General features: G+C 40.3%; 2 protein-coding genes across 7 annotated transcripts in view; one reads left to right on the forward strand and one right to left on the reverse strand.

The window, feature by feature from the left end:
* CRYBG1 (crystallin beta-gamma domain containing 1) overlaps positions 1-10,773 on the forward strand; it is a 42,091-nt gene extending 31,318 nt beyond the window's left edge. Inside the window, exons 17-21 of the mRNA XM_075145598.1 lie at positions 879-1,018; positions 3,345-3,468; positions 4,664-4,822; positions 7,693-7,855; positions 10,647-10,773. Of these exons, the coding sequence (XP_075001699.1) occupies positions 879-1,018; positions 3,345-3,468; positions 4,664-4,822; positions 7,693-7,855; positions 10,647-10,735 (675 nt within the window). The 3' untranslated portion in view covers positions 10,736-10,773. The remainder of the gene's footprint in view (positions 1-878; positions 1,019-3,344; positions 3,469-4,663; positions 4,823-7,692; positions 7,856-10,646) is intronic.
* The window catches only part of RTN4IP1 (reticulon 4 interacting protein 1), a 30,879-nt gene continuing 14,374 nt past the window's right edge, over positions 8,292-24,796 (reverse strand). For 2 of the 6 annotated variants that reach the window (XM_075145600.1, XM_075145604.1), the window contains one exon: positions 13,519-13,652. In XM_075145600.1, the coding sequence (XP_075001701.1) occupies positions 13,536-13,652 (117 nt within the window). In that variant the 3' untranslated portion in view covers positions 13,519-13,535. Of the gene's footprint in view, positions 8,463-8,857; positions 9,038-13,518; positions 13,653-21,685; positions 22,353-22,372; positions 24,103-24,796 lie in introns of those variants that run through there. The other 4 variants (XM_075145599.1, XM_075145602.1, XR_012672966.1 and 1 more) reach the window with 3 other exon arrangements.

Consider the following 24,796-nt stretch of genomic DNA (forward strand, 5'->3'; position numbering starts at 1 on the left):
GGAGTGGCAGGGTCACTTCTGTTTATAAGCGTAAACTGTAACACCAGGACACCCAGGCTTAATTGACTTTGCCCTGAGGGATTTCAAACCCTTACCTCCCAGCTGCCAGGGGAAGGCCTTCATTGTGAGAGGTTATTTCCAGTCCACTGCAGATACCTTGCCACATGGGAAAGAGTCCAAGGTTCGTTATCCAGAAGACATTTAAAATGGATTCAGTGATGCAGGGAGCTTCATGTGGGCAGAATCCCTTTGACACCAGAAGCATTTTGACAGAGAGGGAGAAGAATCATCTCCCCACAGCAATTTGCAGGATTCAGATGTTACAGTTTTTGCTTGAGTCATTAATTTCACCTCAGAAGTATGAATCTTGATGCTTTTGTCTAGTCGGAGATTGATGTTGCCATAACCTACTATAAGGGTTAAAAATGAGAGCAGCAAGTGATAAGCAGTGCTGACAAGGCTGTCATCATTTGAAGCTGTAGAAATCAATATTATCTTACTGTGTGTTCAGGTCTGAAGATGAAAATTCTTACCATGAGTGGGGTTTAGTGCAATGGAAGAGGAATATGGCATTAATTAAAATATATTAGAAAACATACTTAAGATATTCTGCAAGAATCAACCACAGAGACATTTGTGTGTGCCTCAAGATAAGGAAGTTCCATGCAAGAAGATCCCTTGTGTGTTTTGTATAAGGGCTTTTGATTACTTTTTTTATTTCTTTTAGTAACCTGTTTCAGAGCAAAAACATTATTCAGGGTCTTTGATCTTAATCAAGAAGAAACCTCTGAAATAAAAGGGCTGTGTGGAGTAATGATGTTCACAGTCATCATCTGGAGTTCTAACATCCTATAAAAGTGCTCATCTTCCTTTTGCAGGAGCTGTCTGAGCCGTGCATAGCTCTGTTTGAAAAGGTGGGTTTCCAAGGAAAGAAAATCGAATTCAGTACAGAAATCTTAAATCTCCAGTTCCTGGGATACAATCCTCGCATAGCTTCAGTTCAAGTCCTTGGCGGCGTGTAAGTTTAAAATCACTTTTTGATTCTTTAGAATGATGTACTTATTCAACAGAAAATTTACAGGTGTTAGAAACCAAGGACTATAGAATTAGAATATCATAATGTGTGCAGTGCATTAATGCAGTTTCTTCTTACAGAACCTTTTCACACCCTGTTTCCACAACATGTTATCACTGCGTGGTGCCCTGTGCTAGAAGTTGAAATGAATTTGAATAAAGCTGACAAGGAAGCTGGTGTCTTCTCTCATGCCATATTATAAAAGCCAACTTGCATAGCATCCTTTAAACCAACTTCTGTGCTCTTGGTTTAGGTCTCAATCATAAAAAAAATCATTCAGTTTGTGATCTGTGTTATGTGTCTTAAGTTCAAAATGTTTTAGTAAGTCTTCGCATTCATCCTTTTACCTACAATCAGATCATGATCTGGCCCCTTTTGGCATTAGTAATAATCCCTTTTACTTCAGGAATTGGGTCAGACTCTTGGTTGTAAATCTAGCATTTAAATTTTTGTAGCTATTTTTAAGCAGTCGTGTTCTCTAAATTTACCTTTGAAGAACATGTAAAAAAATAGTCTGTGATGAAGTTTAAAAACTGTCTGGAAGCATTTTGAAAACTACTGTGCTATCTTCTTCCAGTGTTCCAGCAGATCTGTTAAATTTCTCTTTTTGTGTTTTTCCTGTTGTTAACCTCTACCTCCAAGATACTTGCCTTAAGTATATGTTCAGGTTTTTTCTAACGTGAAGAATGTGACTTTTTTTTAACGATAGACTCATGTTACTGTTGCTTTACATTTAAATGTGTTCTTTTGAAGAGGTAAATTTCCAAGGTGTGTGCTAGAGAGATGCTGTTGGATAGCTTAAGACTGCCCTCAAGTGGATAGCTAATACCAGATCTGTAGAGCAAACCATTTTCCCCATCTGGATAAGCTGGTCAGAGGGTTTCCTTAGCACACTGAACTGAAGTTTGAAACATAAAGGTCATAAGAAAAGGTACATGCTCTGTATTCTTAAGTCTTCTGAGATTTCAGTATCTTTTCACTGTAACCACAATATAGTTGATTCTCACTTTCCATAACGTGAAGTAACATGAAGTCAAACATCAAGTTACTTCTTTGCCAAGAACATGGTTGCCATGATTCCAGGTAATGGAGTCGTGAATTGTGTGTGTTTCCTGTCCAATGAATATATATGTTTTTTCTGGTTGATCACTGGAAACGTTTAGAGTTTGGTATGAAAATTCTGATTTCATTATAGCAGTGTCAGCTGCTGAAATGTGTCAAAATACACGTTTCGGAGTGTCCTTGCCCCTACTGCCTCCCTTATTGAAGGGGTTTTCATCTTCTCTTCCTTTGCGAAGAGACATCTGTTTGTAATTCTCTTTATTTCATACCTGGGAATAGATGTGTATTAGGCTGTGAAATTAAGGTGTGTGTGCTTCTTCTGGATATAGATGTCTACTGACAAATCAGTCAGAGGAAAGGAGGTAACAGGAAAATGTGCATATTGAGTGTTCGTGTACTCAAAAACTTACGGCTATTGGACAGTCCCAGCAAATCAGTGTGAGAAAACTCAACAAATTGCACTGTATTGCAGCCTGTTTCGAAGTCTAGTTGTAATTCACTGCCTGTGCAAATAGTAGAGAAGCAGAAGTCAGGTTCTGACAGGTTGCTCTCAATGTGATTTAAGCATTGTTGGATGTGTGCTAGGGAATGCTGAACAAAATTTTTCTATACACTTTCTCTCTCTCTCTCCCCTTCCCCCCCCTTCAGGTATTTGGAAAGAAGAAAGGTGTTCTGAAATGAAAGCTTTATCAAAATACCCTAGAGAACTTCACCCTGTTGCAGTTGCAGTATTTGCTTGTTGCAATCTGCATCCCTAGTCGTTCTTTCCCATGTGGGTCACGCCTGTCCAAATTAAGATACGCAGAACTACTGGTCTGCACATGCAGCAATCTAGCATACACAGCATATGTAGCATATACATATATGCTTGTTGAGGAGTCACAGTACCTCCTGAAAACATGATATTTAAAAGTTGGGTTCTCCCTTTAAGGCAAGAAAATGCTTTGTTTCACTCAGCTTGTAATTTTTAAATAACAGGATTTTAAAATGTGAACTCCAGTATACTCATCTTAATGCAGTTGACCTAAATCAGGACATGATTTTATTATTTTTGGAGACCTGTTAAAAAGGAGGTCATTGGCTTTCCAAAGCTAAACACTACTACTTTGTGGGACAGATTTCTATTAAACCCATTTATTGATTCCAAAGCAGGATTTGGCGGTAAAAGCATTCTGTCTTTTTTTTTTTTTTTTCTTTTTTCTCATAGATGGATAATTTATGAGCATAGTAATTACAGGGGGCGTCAGATGTTGTTATCACCAGATGAAATTCCAGATTGGTATAAAGTGAGTGGCTATTGTCAGATAGGTTCTCTGAGACCTTTACTCCAGGTGAGTAGGCTCTGACATGAGATTGTCAAGTACTCGTTTATATTTTGTAATGGGGCTGGGGAGATATTACACAGTTGAAAGCAATGTTACAGGCTTGATGCATGTCACAAGCTTCAGCAGTGGCAATTGTGTAAAGAAATCGCTCTACGCTTTTGTTTGTAATAAAAGCTATTTGATTATGCTACGTGGCTTTGCAATTCTACTGCTTAAACTGTTCATTAAGCATACTGTAAATGAAAATATAGAAGACAGCATATAAGGATTGGCTAAATTATTTTAAGAAATAATGGCTATAACTACTATATATAAATTATTTTAAGTTGTTTTATAATTAGCGCCCAAACTGGTCACTGGCGTACTGTCTGTACTATCTGCATTATTTTTGGAACAACAAGAAAATTGGTCAACAAAATTGGATACTTCTATTAGTAGTGATTTTGTGTTGATTTAGGGTGGAAGGTCCTTCCCTGCTTATTACTTGGCAGAATAATTTGCAAAGCTAATGCATAACTTACTCTCGTGGTGTCCTTTTCATTTTGTTCTCTAAATAAGGACCATGTGATTTGGTCCAGTGCTGCAGCAGACCTGTGAGCTTTAACATTTGAGGTTCTTGCTGAGCCATATTTTATTGAGGAAACAACTTTTTCTAATTCACAGATTACTTGTACCTGTAACCAAATGCATTTGCTTGCTGTCATAGCGTTGTCTTTGTATAGCCTTAAGCAGAGTTAGGAATAATGCATTTTGACTGCCCTGGCTGAGAGCTTGTCTGAACAGAAATGTTAATGTGTAACAAGCTGCAGCGTGAACGTGCAGTGTAATACTTGCTGCCAGTGAAATAAGCAGCACTGCACAAGGGCACCCTTAATGAAAGCTAAGAGCATCTGTACAAGAAGCTAGCAGAGAGAAGTTAGGGCTGCTCTGAATTAAAAATTCTCAGCTTTCCACTGTGTGCTGATCTCAGTGCATAGGACAGCCTAAAACTCTCCATGCAGAATGGCGAGCTCTCAAAGCTTGGCTAGTCTTAGACATTTATGGACTTTGGAATTAAATTCTAAAATAGAAAAGTTAAGCTTTCCGAAAGAAAGAGGGAGGCACGGGGTTCAGCACTGAACAGTAACTGCTCCGAAGTTAACCAGAGCAGGATGTGTTCTGCACTGAGACTGCGGATAAAGAGTTCTGTTGTTTTCTGCAGAAACGTGTGTACTTCAGGCTTCGGAACAAGGAAACAGGAAAATTCATGTCAGCTGATGGAAACTTAGACAATCTGAACCTTCTCAGAATACAGGTTGCAGAAGATACAGACTCAGATGATCAAATCTGGGTTTATCAGGATGGATTCATAAGGTGCCGGGTGAGGTTCAAGTTCAGTATGAATTTTCTCTTTTCCTCTCCAATAGTAGGGCTTTCTGAATTCAATTCCTACTGTATCATCATAATTTACTTTATAGGCTTATTCTGTTTCAGCTGTAATACAATCTTTTTGTAGGGGTTTGGAGGTGGTTTTTTTTAATTGAACTCTGGCATTTTCAGGTGATACAAATTAGTTGCATAATACCTTTTTTGATGTAATTGAAATTTTGAAAGATTTTAGTTATGGTTTACTTTCCCCCTAAAGAACAGTAACCTCATAAGTACGATCAACACCAGAAGATCATTGTCTTGGTCTTCATGAGCTCCTTCTACTTTCATGCCCTCCTTCTCCACAGTGAAAACATCACAAAAGTATCAAAGCAGGGGAGACCTTTTAAAATGCAGACCCTTCCTGGTAATATTTTGAACTATGCATACCTTGTGGTAGGTCGATTAGTGTAACGTAGGTTATATTCTCTTCTGCATTCAGGCAAGCTTAAAGATAAAATCCTACTCTTTTGTTTTTTGGTGGGTTTGGTTTGGTTGGTTTTTTCCGGTTATCCCTGTATTTGTCGAATTCATCCCTCTTCCGTTTCTCTGTACAAGTTTCCAAATGAAGTCCTACTTTTCTCACAGTCCATAAAACTAATGATGTGCGAATTGTCATTGAGGTGAGCAGAGGTATGCGCAGTTCATAATGTTTAAGCCTGAACAGTCTTAGGTAGGGATGCTGGCCAAAGAAAATTAAGTTACTTTAATACTGCTAAACAGTTTGACTGCAAAGAATCATGTGAACTTTTTCTATAGGATTGTATAACTTCAAAGGAGCTATTTTATAACTATGTCATCTATGCTGGAGGGCAGAATCTTACTGTTAATAAGCTAAGGCATTGTTTGGACATGTTTACAGGACACATGCAGTAGTAAAAGGGATTTATGCAGACAGCAAAATGATGCAAAGTAAGCTAAAAGTTTTAATATCACATACAAAAGACTTCTCTCTTGACAGTGCCTCTCAAACATTTCACTGAAAGTATTCATATCGAGACAGTGTGGTATTATATGGCTTTGCATAAATGCTCTTGGTTTTTGTCCCTGTCTCTATCTCATAAAGCAGTTTTTCTGTGCACAGAAAATACACAGCTGGTGCTGTATAGCAATCAGGTAGCTTAGTGGGGAGTGCAAGCTGGCAACATTGATCTTAAATGACTGAACTCTTACAGAGCTCTGCCACCTTTCTGTTGAATGGCAGTAAATGTATTTTGCACAAAAAATTGTTTTTCACGAAATTTTAAAAAGAAAATTAAGCTCGTGGGTGGGTAGGTGTATGCACGTAGGCAGACATAGGTCATTGGAAGAACTTGCGCCTGTCTTCTTGTAAGCTTAGGTCATCTCACTGACTGAGTCACGGTACTTTGAGGTGTGCCTGAGGTTTTCAAGGAAAGGCTGTTTTAGGCAGGTGGGATAACCAGTAAGCAGGATATGAAAGTCATTCTGCTCATTTTGTCAGAAACGGGTATAAATAGCAGGTATGAATTCAGGTCTCCTCACTCTTCGTGAGTGTCTTGGAGATGGGTGAAGTAGTGGCCCAGTGGACCTAATGTGCAAGCTTCGAGTCCTCCAAGTCCCACTAGAGAAAATTTTTAGACACAGATGAGAATTTCAGAACTGCAGAACTAAATCAACTTACTTCAAATCTAGGTTATGACAGTAAGAAGTACTACTTTTTCAGAACTGTATATTTAATAATTTAGGGCCATATCAACAATGGCAGATGGGTGTTTGGTTAATCTGCCACTGAAGTCCATTCAGAAGTTACTGAAGGTGGCTTGTGGTGATCTATTGAAAATCACTGTTCACACAGAATAATTAACTGCAATGTACTGCTAATACAGCCTTAGTATTCTTTTCAAGTAAGCTTGATTTTTGCCAGTTCTTTTTTTAACCATAAAGACATAACCATAAAGAGTTTTGAAATCAAGTAATACAAATGACTAAGAAAAGAGTATAGAACAAGGAACAAAATATTATTGTGATACACTGTGAAATTCATACTCGCTACTGTGCAGTTACATCCTTTATCTCAAAAGGTTATTGTAGAACTAGAAACGATTAAAGGACAAAAAAGGATGCGCAGAGGAGATGGAGGGCTTCTATGCAAGAAAGAGATGAAATAGTTAGGACTTTTTAGCCTGCAAAGGGGACAGTTTGAGAGACGATAAGATTGAAGTCTCTGCAAACATAGCGTGGACAAGACATCCCTTAAAATAAGGGAGGGGAAGGGGGGTGAGGAGAGCATCAAATAAAACTAGTAGTTGCCTATCAAATTATTTTTTAATTTTTTTTTTTTTAAGATTTGGAACTGTTTGCCGCAGAAGGGTTATGATACTGAAGGGTGTTCATGTAAAAGGGTTACATTGATCTCAGTGGGTAGTGACTAACAAATTCACGTATGGGTCAGAAACTGTCTGAGGATTAAAGGTACCAGCGCTGCATGGAAAAGTCTCTGGGCTGGAAATTGCTGTAGACTGGGAGAGATTACCGGGAACATACTGCATACAAGAGCAGAATGAATGTAATCTTCCGTGGCATCTGTTATTGGCCACTGCTAGAGGCAGGTGCTAATTGTACCTTTTGATCTGATACAGCATGGTTATTTTAATGTTCTTGTGTAGTGGAAAGTGTCAGCAGAAACAGGAAGAAAAGAAAAATAAGTAGTCTTAAGTTTGGGGCAAAAATACATTCCTTCGGGGAAAGTAGTTCCTAGATTCTGTTCTCACCTGCTGACATCTCTCCTATCTGATTAAAAAACAGTGGATACTAGAAGTAAGGCCATTTTAAGTAATTGCTGTTGCCTTTCTGGTGATACAGATGGCAGAGGATTGCTGCTTGACAATTGTTGGAAATCTTATAACTCCTGGCTCTAAACTTGGTCTGTCATTTGAGCGGAATGAAGACAAACAATATTGGCATATTAGTCCTGATGGCAGGATTTATAGCAAGATGAAACCCAAGCTGGTTTTAGATATCAAAGGTAAGCAAATGTGTTATCTCATTACATTGTGTCTTAATTACATGGTATTTACAGTGGGATAGGCACTAAACGTGCCTATAAATTAAGGATGGTGTTATAGTTACTTTAATCTAGAACCAAAAAAGACCCGATGAGCTAGTCTGACCTCCTGAATTATACAGGCCCTAGGACTTCATTTCATTTTTCTTACCCACAGTACTGGCTTATCTTGTATTCCCAGTGTCCACTCACTGTAGATATCCTTAGTTAATTTTATGTGGCACTGGGTGATGTGAATATAATTATTTAAAATGCTGAAGCAAGAAAACCCTAGCTTCTCATTAACTTTAATTTGTATAGAGCAAATTTTCTTACATAGTAGTTGTAGATGCAATAGCCAAAGGATATTAGGAAAGCAAAGGCAGGCTTGTACACTGATGTGATTAGATGCAAAAAGTTTTTTCATTTGTTTATTAATGGCTATACCTTTATTGCAAACATGAGATTCTGCCATAGCAGCCTTAGGTCTGTGTGCACTTGATGCATGTTTTACAGTCGCTTTTGTCACAGCAATTTGATTCATGTAGATACTGTTTCGGAACTTTGTTTTCATAGTTTCATAGAAGATCTGAAAAAGCAACAAATAGAATGATTAGCAGAATTAGCATAATCAGATGTTCTTGCATAACTCTGCATTTTTGGGTGGGGGGAGTAATAATTTTCTATAGCTGTTAATTTTTTTAGCTGTTCTAAAATCATTTTTTCATTGATGCTGTGACATTAATTACAGCAATTACAAAAAAAGAAAAATGCCAGAGTCAACAGTCAGTAGTTTAGAACTAAAAAGGACAGGACTATCAGAACTGTGAGAAAAGAGTTATCTAATGTCTGACCATAATACAACACTGGCACAAATAGTCACAAGTTCTCTTTACTGCCATAAAAAGCTAGTGATGATTAATTATAAACTTAACAAAAAGACTCCAGTTCAAGGGAGAGACTTTAGTCACAATGACTGCATACCTTTTTCTAAAGTCGGTTCCGAGTTGCACCAAAGAAGCAGAAATACTATCATGCTGCCTTGTCTTCAGTTAATCATGTTAAAAGCAATTCTGTATTCTGCATTTATAATTGAAGAACTTCACAATGGATAGGTCTGGTGATGAAAGTATAGATGCACTCTTAGTTTAAAAAAAAGTAAATCTGTATGATAAATATGAAAGAGTAGGTACATTTAGCTTTTATTTGAGAAAGCCTATAGGAACATTACCTGTTTCTGCCAATTCTGCTGATCAATTCTTGACTATAAATTGAGCATTAATGAATTCTTCAGGAAATGAATGCAGTTGTTCAGCTGTGCGGTTGCCAATGCCATCTTGTGGATATACTGGCATAGCGCAAAGCTTTGTCCAGAGCGCTGCTCTATCAAAGTAAATAGTCTCTTGTTCCACTGAAAAATACCCCATCTTTTCCCATTATAACATGTTCACATTCCATCAGACACCGCTTACAAAATATTTTTTGCACTCGCAGTGATAACTGAGCTATGTAGCTAATGTTATTTCTTGCGGCTGGTGGTTAGGGTTTTTTTTCTTGTGGGAGTATTTGGTCTGGTATTCCCTTCTTTTTTCCCCCCTTTCTGAAGAACTTTGCAAGTATTTCTACTGTGTATCTCTACTGCTTTTTAGTGGTGATGGCAAGGAGAGAAATCACATTGGTGTTAACCTTCTCAGAGGCCTTTCTGATTTGGGACAGTGGCACCAGAAAGCCTCCCGCAAATTCCTGAAGCAGAGAACAGCTAAGTGCTTGAGATGGCATTTCCTTAATACAAAAGAGCTGCTTTTAAATGTGCCTGCCCATGCAGGATTCCTGGTGCCTAGCATATTTGAGATCTCCTAGAATCCATATTTGTTACACTCATCATCAGCTTTCAGCTGCCAGGCTTCTCTTTTGCTCATGGGGGGAGGGTGAGGCTGTAGGGGTGCGGAATGAAAGACGGTGTCCGTAGGAGTGTCCTGGTGCTCTGTATAAATGGTTGGCTCAGATGGCTGCCTCCAATGGGAATACTACCTGCTATTGCAGGTGTGTTGTACTACGTCAGGAGCACGCGTCCTACACTTCCGCAGTATGTACTAGATCTGAGAAAAAAATGTCAGTTCTGCCTTTCAGCTCTAGTCGAACGTTTCTTTGCTTCTGAGTTTAAGTCAGAATACTAATGGTGCTCTTCTATGGGAACATGTTTGGCATTGCATCACGTGAGCAAATTAAGCCCCTCTAAGAGAGGGTTACATTTTGCATTCAGGTATGGGTGGTATTCTGTGTATGGCGACTCGTGATGCAGCAGGTCAAAATCCGGGATTATAATGGTGAAGAGAAATGAGTACCAGACATTGTCCCTGGTGTGGTCATGCTCATATTGCCTGTTAGCAGCAGGACTTATTTCATCATGGTAAACATCATCTTTAGAGCAAAGTGATAACTGACAACTGTTGAGGGAAAACTGAACAGCCAAGTTTGACTTTGGGGAAGTGACAGTTTAAATACCTGACTGTATTGCAGTGTTTCCTTCCTTTCCCATCCAGGCTGAAAAAGCTGAGGTACTGAATTACTGAAGGGGTGGAGAGGAGCAGGCAGGCTCCCTTGTTTCAAATTTAATTCCAAAAGCAGGCAGTGATGAAAATGAGTGTCTTTTCAGTGCCTGGGGGAGAAGAGAAACTGTCTACACCAGCACTTATTAGAGTTGCCCTGAAACCTAGAGTACATGTCTCTTATTTGAAAGATAATCTACACTATTTGAAATTTTTCTTTACAGGGGGCACACAATATGATCGTGACCATGTTGTCGTCAATACAGTCAACGAAGAAAAGTTAACGCAGTGTTGGGAACCACTAGTTGTATAAACCCAAACAAGCAAAGATGACATTTGAATTAGATGCTATTCCAGACACTAGAATTGGCACTGCCATCTCTGAAGGATACAGGATCAACAATGAGAGTTTTGTCTTTTCTTCGCAATTTTAAAAAGAACAAGCAACAGAATTATTTCACCTCGCTAAGATGATTATCCCTATAAAAACTTGAGTATCTCTCAAACTTTTTTTTTCCAATCATCACAACTCAATGTGAGATAGAGAGTGGTAGTATGCATCAGGCTAGAGTGGAAGAACTAAAGGTGGGAGAGACCCCCTGGAGTTACAGTTGTGTCAGTGAGTAGTTAATCCAGAATAGTCAATAAGCATAATTTTAAATTATTTTTAATTTTTTTTTTTTAACTGAGAGAAGGGCTAAAAACTAATTAAAGCTTATTTTATAAAGGACAGGAGTGCAGTGTGTATGTGGGTATAGCAACTTGGACCTATGGGCTGCAGTATAGAGAAATATTCACTACTGGAAATTAATATATTTGTTTCACTGGAACAAACTTATGTTTACTGAAAGTTTAAAGACTGCTAGCACACAGCACGTCCAAAGAATTTTTAACATGTGGCTTCAAATATAGTTAGTATGCTAATATAGTAAGTCCTAAATTAAGAAAAAAAATCTAGATTTTCTCATGTAGAGACGATGTAAATTAGTAGATGTTTGTTAGAAAAAGAGAGGGCTGGCAAAAGGATGCATCGGAATGTGAAGAACTTGCCCATTTTCTAGGCTGCCTAACTTTTTGAGTTACGGGTATTTTACTTCTTTGCCAAGTCAAATTTTTACCTTCTAATACAGTTCCAGTAAGTATAGTATTCCTGAACTCCAAAATCATATAGAAAACAAGAATTTTTAGGGAAAGTATCACTAAAGATGACTGCAACAGCACCTAAGCGCTGTGGTTACTAAGTTTTTCAGCCACTGCTTGTTGGGCTTACCATGGAGAATGCCAGACTCCCAAGTATTTCTGGTGATGTTGGAGAGCAACGTCTGTGGTGGGCTGCTGGCTCCCAGTTGCTGCTGGGCAGAAGTGTCAGACTGCTCTAGTAAGGGGCATAGCCAAGCCTGGATATGAACCCAGTCACAAGGGCTGTGCCCATTCAAAGTAAGCGTTACTGGTTTAGTAAAGAGCTTGTCACAAGTAAGACTACTAATGACTGCAGGAGGTTCTTCTGTTGCCCTGCTCTTAACCTGGTTTTGTTAGTTTTCCTTAATAATGTTGGCAAAAAAGTAAAATACAAACGAAGTCTTGTACTGTGCTGCTGTGTTTTGTTCTGGCTTAGACCAGTGTTATTACAAGCTGCTCCTAGGAGCATCCAGGCCTTTGTCTTGCATAGTAAGTCTGTTTAAAATTAACATTTTCATTACTATTGTATTGCCTCAAAGGATACTGGAGCTTTTATTGTTACCACCCTAGAGGAAGTGCCTTACTAATTTTCCTCCTTTTGTACAGACGTACTGAAGTGTTGTTGCTCTGAAATGTGCTGCTTTTAGTTCTTCATAGAAAATGTGTTGTTATTGGTTCCAAACAGTGGTACTTTGTCATATTGATGTGCTCTTGCTATATATAATATAGCATTTTACAAATAAATTTAAGTTAGGTAACTTTTTATTGAAATTCTTTTTAAAGGTAGAAAGCTGACATTTTACAGTTGGTTTTGCTTCTGTCTTGTGCCCTTCTCTGTCCATAATTCCTCTGCAACAGCTAACTAATGAGGAGTGAATACATGGTGTGGAATAGCTGCAGGCTCTGAGGAAGGATGCTTCTCCTATACAAGCATGTGTTCAGTGCATTTGTACACGGGGCCACAGCTCACATCGCTGCTGCTTCTGTCCCCTGGTGGAAGCACTGTATGACATAGTTTTTCCATCACCATAGCTGCACCACAGTAAATGTGCAGTTCTCAATTAAAAGGTTACCACTTCCTTCAATCTGCCTGCATAATTGCAGGGGAAGTCACGCCACAGCCCGTCTCTGGCAAAACGGTAAGTTTAAAAACAGACCAACGGACACATACCCCTCCAGCACTTGATCACCACCACAGTGGTAGGGGGCATGGAAGGAACAGGGTCTCCCGGTAACTGACAAAATCATGGCTAGCCCACCTGCATAAACACTGTAGTCAGCTGAATCTGTGCCAGGAGTTAGGCAATTAGAATAATTATCAGTTACAGATTGATTTTGTTCCATGCTTCTACTTGGATTAGTTACGCCATTAGAGATTTGCCATATCAAGATTAAAGTACCGGTCTTGAGACAGCAATGTGACCACTTAATACAGGAGAAGTTACAGGTTCTGAGAATGAACTAGATCGAGTAGTAACATATATTAATAAAGGTGAACAGAACGAGGAAGGGCTAAGGAAAAAAGGACAGCACAAGTTTCATACGGACAATTGGATAAAAGTGTGCCTCACTATTTGAGGACTTAGCTAAAACATCTGGAAAATAAAAGCTCCAAGATCTACAAACTGAAAATGCTGCCGGCTGCTCCTCTTCCCAAGAGTGAGGTGTGTTCTGCAAACGTCACAACTAAATTCTTAACATGGTTTTCATGTAGAAATACCTAATGGACATTAGTTTGTCTGCGTATTAACAGTTATTAAGAGGCAGAGTATGAAGGAATCAAAGAGGCTTTTCTAAAACAAGACTTCTTTTTTTTAAATTATGCATCCTGTATGAGCTTTTAAAGAAGAAACAGTTGCTATGTACCAATTCATGTTCAAGTGTAATTTACCAGTAAAGGACTGACTGCGGGCAGAATAATGATTAGAGATACTTTATTTTTTACTAATTACATCGATCACTGTTTTTCCACGTGCATGTCCTCCTTCCAATTTCAGAAAGGCCTTTGGAACTTCAGAAAAAGAGAAGACTTGATCAATAACTGGTTGAATCTACAGAATAAAGAAAAAGTGTCACTATATTAGGAAGAAAATAATGTGTCACCTTCACACTTCAAAACTGTATGAAGAAAGGGGGGAGGTTTCTTTATAGTATTTAAGGCAGAAGTTGCCAAATGATGTAGTCACTTGCTTTTGACTTTTTTTCAGGGACCCCTCTGCATGCAGGAGGTGGCTTTCTGCTGCTCTTTGCCCAAGTTTTGAAACATCTCTAGTAGTACAGTTCGGAGCGCTCACCTGGGACTCTTTAACAATGAAGTCACCATGCAAGGCTCTAACTTCTAAATCTGTTTAAAAGCTGACACTGTGGTTCAACTTTTTGCTGTCCATAATGATACACTGAGGAAAAGGAAGAACATTTTTTTCTCATATTTCTCTACTGGTTTTCTTGTTAAATCCAAGAATTTTTAAAACATCTGACCTTTTGAAGATACTTATGAATCTAGTGCCTATCTGCATCAGTACATGCCTCAGTACCCTTAAAAGACTTGGCCATAAATGAAGTACAAAAAAGAGTCCACAAACATTTGTTGCTGAATCATTTAGATACACTTGAAAACTCAGCCACTGCGTATTCCAGTAGGCATACATCATTAAGCCCAGCTTGCATTGACTGCTATTTTGGCATTAATTTTGTAGAGTAGCCTTCTGGATTCTTTTAGACTCATTTCTAATAATGAAGGTGAAACTACCCTATTCCCTGTCCCCATTATTAACTAAGGAGCCCAAAAGCCCTATGAGTATTTTCTTTAGACAGCATACCGACAGAGGGAGAAGAAATCCCAGCTGCTTCTGGAAAATACTTGTCACTGCTGGTGCAAGGGAAGAGACTTTTCTATCATCAAATTCTGAGTCAGCCTTCCAAATGCCAAAATAAGATCTGTGTACAAAACTACCTCCCACACATCTTCCCAAAGATCCTGCTTACCCTGAGGTTGGTCTCTTACTTTGGACCCCCTAACACCAGCCCAATGCATGTTCTTGCATTGATGAACTGATCCTAATCCTCTTATCAGAGGAAAACATTAACAGTAGATGAGTCTGCAGCTAGCTCTTGCAGCAATGAAGATTTGAAGTAACAAAGGTCCAAACACCCTATTTACTGTGCTAGAAAATGATCCTTGTTACTTGTGCCAGTGAAAAAATATCTTCAGGCTTTTTCCTCACAGCTACTAGCATGCACACTATCGTGTTGAATACTCCACAGAACTGCCTTCTCCTGGTAGGATGTGCATCTCACTAAATAGAAAAGGAATACAACAGCAATAAGGAGATGAACAATTTGCTAGCATCAGAACAGTGCCGTCTTTTAAAAGCCTTGTTTACTTTTACCAGAAGGCAAGGGGTACGTATTCAGACATGCTGCTTAGAAGATGAAGGCACAGCACTGCCAAGGAAAGGTTTTCATATGCACACATTTTCCAAGCAGCAGCACTGACCACCCAGCACCCTCCCCAACAGCACAACAAATGCAATCTGGTAGTTGTTTGTGCTCATGGAGGTCCTTTTCTCAACTCTCTTAATTTTCTCTTTATTCATACACAGTGCCTTACCTTGAAGTCCAGTCTTTGCACTAAAATAAGTACTGGTTTTGCTTATACAATAACAGTAATCCAAGACATCAATAATCTAACTATTACACTGCCATATCTCCTGATTTTGTCACGAGATTTTCCTTTTTATTTTGTCAAGGCAAGCTTAGCAGTAGTGTGAAACTTTACATGGCAGAGAAGTAGGAATGAGTGAACCCTCTCCAAAGAAAAAGAATTAACAGCCAAATCACTATGAGAGCAACTGTGCAAATAAATATATTCATTAAGTGCCTCAAACTTGCTATGCTGCAGGGTACAAGGCTGGGCAATTTCTTCCCCTTGTTCTGCCAGAACAATCTCTGTAAATAAACCTCTAGCAAAGTGAGTAGTGACACACAGCAGAGAAGCCAGAAAGATACTGTGTATGACTTTCTGCTGTTCAACAGGGGAAGAAATGTGGGGCGTGAATGATCAAGACAAAATCATATTCAGTCAGCATCCAGCACAGAATGGAAATGTTGTCTCGGGCGTCAGCAAAGTCAGGGACATGGACCCAGGGCAGCAAAACCACTGAATGAGATAATGGCTTTGGGTAAACTGAGCATCCGAGTAAACTGCAGCTGCTGTGACTATCAGCAGGAGGAACGTGCTGCTGATCAGTAGTGACTGTTTTGAGGAAGACCAACACTTGCTTTCATAGCAGAAGCTTGGGAAAAAACAATGCAGTAACCTTGTTGAGCCAAGCACAAGTGCAGCACTTGTACAAGTACTTATTGTTAATGGCAGTTATGTATAAAGCTGTGCTTCAGTTAAGACAAAAAAGAATACAGAAACTCAGCCTGCTGGAGCATTGACACAGATGACCCTGGCAGGGCCAGAGGCTGGGAGGACAGGAAGGGTATTCAGGAAAGAAAGCAGTGCAGCAGCACAAGGGATGTGAAGCACAAGGGATTCCAGGGAAAGGCAGAAGTTAATTTCAGACACGTGCAGCAACTGAGAAAAACGAACAAGACACTTCAATGTTCTGCTTCCTGCAGTCATTTATTATAGGCTGCAGCTTATAACCCTGAAGAAGGAGGTATGTTACGTCCTTAGCCTATTAGGTAAGTTCAAAGCATCGCATTTGAAAAGTGGTGACACAGGGATTCGGAGGAACCCTGAATTCAGCCTCACAGTTCAAAACACCGTGTGTATTGCAGCCACCACATGCTCAAAGCCCATCTGCTACATTGATGTAACCTCTAGCTCCATTTAAATGCTGGCTTTAGGCAGTGCTATAGAGAGCCATGAATACTAAATTGATGATCCTGACAATCTAGAGCATTAAACATTTTATCTGGCTGGCTGGTCAGTCCCATTGTTTGAATAACCCTGAAAGGGCTGACCGTGTTGCAGCACAGTGATTCACTCAGCCTTTACCATAATCCACTGACTAAGATAAAATTTCTTCCTGTGAGCAGACAAACAAGTAGGGGAGCGTCTGCTGTTTGTTGAATGTGTGATAATAAACGGAGATTAACTGGATCATAAAAACACTGCCTATTTACAGCCACACATCAGTTCCTTGCCAGAGGACACCTCTATTTGTTCAGGGAAAGGGATTAAACTAAAGTCTGGGAGAGAAAGGATTAACACACCCGCATTGAAATGTTTATCTGAAAACAGATTGGGCCTGAAAGGTATTTTCTTCCTCTTCATTCTCTCCGATGCAGGACGTACTATAGAAATGAATCTCAGGTCTCTTGAAATGAACTCATGGGTTGGAAAAATAAAAAGAGTAATTGCTGATGCTGATTAAGGCTATCTTACATAGAGCACAGAGGTGGTATCCCAGCCAATCCAGCTCTGAACACAGCAGGCAGTGTACAGGCGCTGGCAGAAGTTGACTGGTCAGCAGGAACACACTCCTGCTAAGGGCAAATTCAAGCCCACCCTTGGAGGTCCCCATTTCTATGGTAGCAAGGACACAGGCTGAATTTATCAGGAGGGGACAAGTGAGAAAACATGAAGAGAATGAAGACAGCTTTGACCCTCCTATTAGTAACAAGTCGCTCCAGTGAGTGTGGAGCTGCTTCCTGCCACTGGAGGGAGAGCTAGAGCCTTGAAATTCTCAGGGAGAGACAACCAAACCTCAGAGGCCCTCAGAGCAAGCCTAGCTCAAAGCAGAAAAGAAAAGTCATCCCCTCACTCCAAGGGCAATGACAGTGCATTGGCTCTCCCGCAGGTTTGTAAAGGATGGCCATGTCAAAACTGCAGGGCAGACTCGCTTTGCAACTGCCTCCCAGTGCACACACTCTACTTACGCCTTGGTAAGTAGCCATGAGTCTGCTTATGGCTTGTGTAGACGCATTGGAAAAGACACTTGCAGTGCACAGAATGAGAGCTGTGATGTGCTCCAGCAAAAATCCTTTTGAGGGCTTGCCGTAATGGAAAAGACCTGCTTGCCATTTTGACTAGCTGAGTTAGAATCATAGAATAGAATCATTAAGGTTGGAAAAGACCTCTAAGATCATCGAGTCCAACCGTCAACCCAACACCACCATGCCCACTACACCATGTCCCTAAGCGCCTCATCTACACATCTTTTAAATACTTCCAGGGATGGTGACTCCACCACTTCCCTGGGCAGCCTGTTCCAAGGCCTGACCACTCTTTCTGTAAGGAAATTTTTCCTAATGTCCAATCTAAACCTCCCTTGGCGCAACTTGAGGCCATTTCCTCTCGTCCTATCGCGTGTTACTTGGGAGAAGAGACCAACACCCACCTCGCTACAACCTCCTTTCAGGTAGTTGTAGAGCACGATAAGGTCTCCCCTCAGCCTCCTCCAGGCTAAACAGTATGGGTAGCTTTGCAACTATACAGTACTATGTTTTTGATTAACTTGTATTTCAGAGAATATGCACTTTCATCCAAGAGCACATTAAAGGCCATCAGATACTTCTGATATTTCTGTCCCAAATGCCTAACAGAAGTAAAAATGATCCAACGATACAGTCTCATACACTCATAAGAAGAACGGTGGTGCAGTGATTAAGACACAGGAATGAAAGGCATGTGTCCTGGGGTCTACTCCCACAGTCATCTTACAAACAACTGTATTACCAGGTTTTGCTTGTTTGTTTTTCAAGCCAAGGTACATTCTTTCATATCAAGCCTTCTAACAGCAGCCCACAGTAACTCATGAGTATCATCTACGATTATTAAAATGCTAGAAGATAAATCCCAGTTAAGCAGGCTATCAGGGTATGGTTCAGAGTGTAGAAGAGGCTTAAAAAATCCCTAGTTCATTAATTAGCCCTGGCAGAACAGCGTCTACAGAACACAATGAAGAGCAGTAAGAAACTGGAACAAGCCCAGAATTGTAGTGTGTGCCAGCCTAGCCCAAGCTTAAATCAGTAGAAGTGAGGAAGATCCTGGGTTTAGTTACCTACTGAACCATGCTGAAAAACTATTAACTAAAGGAAAGAGCAACTCTCTCTTCTGGAATCCCCTAGCAGTCACGTTCATGGTAGTTGACCTGCTGTTTATGCTGGTAATTAAATCAATCTGGGGCAATGCTACCATACAATTAAGACAGAACAAATCATAGAATCATAGAATGGTTTGGGTTGGAAGGGACTGTTAAATGTCATCTAGTCCAACTCCCCTGCCATGGGCAGCGACATCTTCAACTAGATCAGGTTGCTCAGAGCCCCGTCCAACCTGACCTTGGATGCTTCCAGGGACGGGGCATCTACCACCTCTCTGGGCAACCTGTTCGAGTGTTTCACCACCCTCATTGTAAAAAATTTTTTTGTTATATCTAGTCTAAATCTACCCTCTTTTAGTTTAAAACCATTCCCCCTTGTTCTATCACAACAGCCCCTACTAAAAAGTGTGTCCCCATCTTTCTTATAAGCCCCCTTTAAGTATTAAAAGGCTGCAATAAGGTCTCCCCACAGCCTTCTCTTCTCCAGGCTGAACAACTCCAACTCTCTCAGCCTGTCCTCACAGGAGAGGTGTTCCAGCCCTCTGATCATCTTTGTGGCCCTCCTCTGGACCCACTCCAACAGGTCCATCTCTTTCCTGTGCTGAGGGCTCCAGAGCTGGACGCAGTACTCCAGGAGGGGTCTCACCAGAGCAGAGGGGCAGAATCACCTCCCTCGACCTGCTGACCACGCTTCTTTTGATGCAGCCCAGCATACAGCTGGCTGTGAGTGCACATTGTCCAGCTTTTCATCCATCAGTACCCTGAAGTCCTTCTCAGCAGGGCTGCTCTCAATCCCTTCATCCCCCAGCCTGTATTGATACTGGGGATTGCCCTGACCCAGGTGCAGGACCCTGCACGTGGCCTTGTTGAACCTCATGAGGGTCACGTGGGCCCACTTCTCAAGCTTGTCCAGGTCCCTCTGATGGCATTCTGTCCCTCAGGTGTGTCAGCCGCACCACTCAGCTTGATATTGTCTGCAAACTTGCTGAGGGTGCACTCGATCCTGCTGCTTTATGTCGTTGATGAAGATATTAAACAGTACCGGTCCGAATACGGACCCCTGCGGGACACGACTTGTCACTGATCTCCATCTGGACATTGAGCGGTTGACCATTACCCTCTGGATGCGACCATCCAACCAATTCCTCATCCACCGAACAATCCATCCATCAAATCCATCTCTCTCCAACAAACTTTAGTACAGTTTTATATACATATGAGTTTATATATATATTTATATATAAAAGCATATTATATATTATATATATATTAGAAGAATAGTCCTGCATAACCTGCATCTCCCCAGGTCTCAGCAAATTAAACTCACAACAGACAAGAACTGTTTTGTTGACCCCACATTTCACTGCTGTGCTGGACATAATTCCCTCCTAGATAGGGGACTAGAGCTCAGAACACTAGGACTGATTTTCTATAGAATATGCAATTACATCAGGCTGAGGCAACACATTTGATTAAATACCTGGTATACGATGAAATCTTTCCAGACCTCATTGTGGTTTACGTGAATTTACATATTCAAACCCTATCTCTCCACAGTATGCAAAATTTCCATTAGTCTTCCTCACAGACATTTTATGCTGTAATCACACAGCACTTTCATAAAGAGCATAAGCAAGCTACTATGTCCTGGAGGAAGAGGAGCAGATGTGTTTTAATAAAAATCACAGTGGGTTTTTTGGTGGCCATGACAAAATGCAGATAGAGGTTCCTTTCTGGAAGAGAAAGGACTGAGCAGAGCTTTTGGCAACCTCTCCTTGATCAACATCTCTGGGCTCTAGCCAACCAACCTGGCAAGCAAAACCACTGCAGCAAGAAAACACAAAATTGGGGCGGGGGGGGAAGAGATGTGCAAGCTTTGCAATTTAGCATGGAGAAAGATGGTTGTCGGAATGAGTGTGAGTGACTAAAGAGAGTGGGAAGAAGGACTGATCTCTAATCAATTTAGACGTACAATTCTGTACTTCTAATCAATTAGAAGTACAGAATCACTACCCTAATGTCCTTTTTCAGATAGGGAGAGTAAACCAGGCACCACCCAAGGGCAAGTCACCTTGGGTACCATAAGATACCTTAGCACAGCCATAAAGACGAAGACTGGAATTACTGCAGAGAAGGCCACATCGAGCGATGCCAGATTTGGAGAACGTTCAAGGACTCAATACATTACATTAGCTGTTTGATATTCATACAGATGAGAGAAATCTGCAACAATTGTGCAACAAGGGCCAAGGAAAAAGTCACTTGCAGAACTGTAACAAGATGAATTGGAAGCAAATCAATACACATGGGTTAGGATACAGAGTCAAGAAGCTGTGATAACCTATGCTTACAGGAGGAATGTAAGCCATCTTAAATCATGGCCATCCAAACAACTCAAAACCCAAGTAATGTCAAAGTGGATGACAATATCCATTTGTGTTTACTTCCCGAATAGCAAAGGCTAGCAATAGAAAACAACTGAATTCCACATTTTAACAGGGTATCTCAGAGCAAATCACCAAAGGTGGATAAAGGGCATTAGCCCTCATTAGTAGATAGAGAAATTATGGTAGCAAAAGGTTATGCGATTTGTACAGCATTGCACAGGAAGACAGCAACAGGGCCAAAGAACAGTCAGGATCCTGTCCTCCAAACCACAACAGAGGTGCTAAGTCCAAAGCATCTAGTGTCTTCAGCAAAACGTATAAGCAACATTTCACACAAATTACATTAATATAGGCATGCAATTGTTTTTCTTATCTATGCCTGTGCTGTAAAATTTATCTAGAAAGAGAATGATCTATTCATTTCATGATCGGAAACTCTACTTGTCCTTTACCCTTTCTTCCGCAAACCAACTTTCACCCACCAGCCCACCTGATGCAACTCTGCTCTGAAGGAAAGAGTACTAAGCCACGAGAAATACTGCACACACACACCTGCACTGCATTTAAATGGCACTGAATTAAAATGAAAATTTGAAATTTCTGCAGGGCTGCATGTTAACCCACATCCTATCGTACAACATACTTAGTGCTCCCCCTTACTACACTAAGGAGTCTTTTGAGCCTGCCTTCCTCCATCAGGCTTTATAAAAGGCAAAGTAAGTGCTCAATCATAAGTTAGAGGCTTTCTACAAACTTATGTAGTTGTAAGAGCTTGGTATGTTTTCGTCAAGGACTGAATGGCACATCCTTAGAATGGAGGAAAAAGTTAAGCAAGCAGCAAAACCCAAGACTGTCAATGTTAAATCCACAACAGTGACCATAAATACATCAAACTAATTCCTAACAAGCCTTTCAGTGATGATGCTGGCAGCAGAGACCAGTGACGATGCTCCAGCAAACAGTGTGCCAGCAGATCTGTGTCCTGAACTAAAGGCTCTGTTGATTTCAGTTGTCTTTAGATGAGAACCTTGGAATTCACCAGGAACATTCTGCCATGGAAAGAGATCCCCAGCCTCTGACATGCGCTTCATCAACTCATTTGGTGGAGCTCATGTTAAGCCAGTCCTTACCGCCTCGTAATTAACTGGCGGAGTTCAACCCACAACAGGGACTTCCCAGCAGTTTAGAAAGTAGCCAGTATCTCTAAAATTTGACAAGGAAATACTTGATTTTCTCCATGCCCATAACTGTTGCAGCAGCCTCCCAGTCCCTCAGTCTCACAATAGTGTCTTTGCAAGATGTTCAGCTGCAAGGCAGAGAAAACAGCTCATAAACTGAAAATGGTTTTACAATCCCCAGAACTGAGCTGATGTGCAGGTAAATTACAAAAGGAAAATTATTCTACTTCTTTGCACTACCAGCTCATCAAATCCTCTCCTTCCCCTTCCCATTAAAAAAGGCTGTTAAAAGAACTCCTCATAGCTGACATTTTGCAAATCTCTATTCTTTGCTGCAAAGATCATCCGTGTTAAAACCAAAACAAAATGCCCTTTTTTCTTATTCTTCATCCACCGAAGGATTGAGAATCCTTTTGCTTTCGCAAAGGAACATGATGAACTCATCAGAACTAAAAATCTGTGTTGGTGCAAAAGGACTAAAAGAAAAAACACCGACAAATCAATGTGATCTGTAACTGCTTCAGGGGTATGCTCTTCAAAGCTTCACTTACTATAACATCATCTCTTTAAACCATCAGCTCTTTTTAATTTCCTTCATTTAAAGCCCCCCTCATGATTTATACTTTCCTGAAAAAAGCCTCTCATTTTCAGGAGCTCTCCAATTGCTCTCCTATTCACACTTCATACAATCTCAAAATAAAGATGTCTATAACAGAAAAGATGATTCACTGAAATTTCAAAATAACTAAGTCTGCATTACTCAAAACTGTATCACTCAAAACTAAGAAATTCAACTACATGAGCTCACTTCACTGGCTTCCCCAAGTCTTCTTGCTACACTTTTACTGCTTTGTGGTTTTTTTTTTTTAATTCTCATTTATTGTCTCCTATTCAAACATAAACATTTCTTTTCACTTAGCTATGAGAAATTATGGTACACTTCCTCCAGTAATTCTCTCCTGCCTTTTTTCCAAACACCTACTCTTCTGAATGGATGATCTGTCCATTTAAAAGAACTGTTGTGTCTAGACAATAAAGGTCATAGTCTTATTAACATCTGTCTAAATGGAACACATCTGGTTCTTATAAAATACTGATGATAGCATGGGTGTTTACAACATTTTACAAAATAGAGTAAAATGCTGCTAGAATAATGACTATGCAGATAAACAGTCTGACATTATGACCTGTTTTTGCACAGAAAATAAAAGACAAAGCAAACATCTTTGTCCTCATGATCATCTTACAACAAAAAGTACATCAGGACATTCATGTATGTATGACGTACATTTTAAATGGCATTACAATTCACCTGTCCAGATTATTAGGCAGAGAACGCCGATTAAGCCCTGTCTCTGTTGCATAAACAGGTGTTTCCCAAGAGGCTTTCATGAGCATATTCTGCATTTGTTTCGCATACAAGGTAGGAGCAGAACACAAAACAAGTTGTGACTGGCTAAGAATTGGGACAAATGGTAAGAACAAAGACAAGGCCATTTCTGTTTCTTAAACAATTATAATTTAGTAGTGTGATTGGATGCAATCACAGGATGAGAAGCATCTTCTAGGGTTTCTTTCTTGACCGTGGGATAATGCCTACAGCACTGGACATAATGCAAAGCAGAGTGGTGCAAAGCTGTAGCCAGGAACACACTGCACCACAGCTTATTTGATGCTGCAGCCTCTGTTTATGAGTAGGTAACTTTTTAGGAAACACAAGACTTTCCACTGCCTGTATCAGCAGCACACTGGTCATGACAGAGGAACTGAAGTGGCTGAATTCAGGAAGATTTTTATTCTGATCAGTAGCACCGAGGTGGCAAATAGATGCAATCAGGCCTTAAGTACAACGGCAATTTATTTACTCTTCTCCAAAGTCTGGAACATAACACATAGCAGAAAAGGAGATCAGCACTCAAACTTTGAGAGATCTAAATTTTACTAATATGCACAAATTCTGAGCACAAGATGGCCTGACAGTTCACCTACTGGAATTGCCAGCAGTCATGGCAGACTCTGCTTCCCCTTCTGCTTAGATACCATATAGAAAGATTAACAGCAGTTGTCCATATCCTCTACTCAGGGAATTTTGGCAACATAAAATTATCCAAAAGAGGACACTGTCAGGACATACAGCACCACGCAGTCCAAATAAACAGGCAATCAACTGCTCACTCTCACACACATTTTGTAACAAGCTTATAAACCTGAAAAGATCAGAAAAGCAGTAATCTGCCACTTCATGCCTTTCCCCCAAGTCCACTAAGAGATTCCCCAAAAGCTTATGAACGCTCACGATATTCCAAGTCACTGTGCTGAATTAGCACAAAGGTTATACTCTGAAGCACTGAAATAACGAAACACAAGATTCTTGTCACCACTCTGCCAATGCAGATCGTTTATGACCTGCAATAATCTGAATATTCTAGGTCTGTGCACATTATGGGCAGGACTCCTGATCATCCAGGCTAGGCAATTTTGCATATGCAGATACACACAGTCATGTTCATTCTGACCAAATGAACCAAATGAGGCCTCTTAAAACATACCATTTTCAGCACCAGAGTTCATG

The sequence above is a fragment of the Calonectris borealis genome, chromosome 3 (genome assembly GCF_964195595.1).
Source record: "Calonectris borealis chromosome 3, bCalBor7.hap1.2, whole genome shotgun sequence".
Classification (NCBI taxonomy): Eukaryota; Metazoa; Chordata; class Aves; order Procellariiformes; family Procellariidae; genus Calonectris; species Calonectris borealis.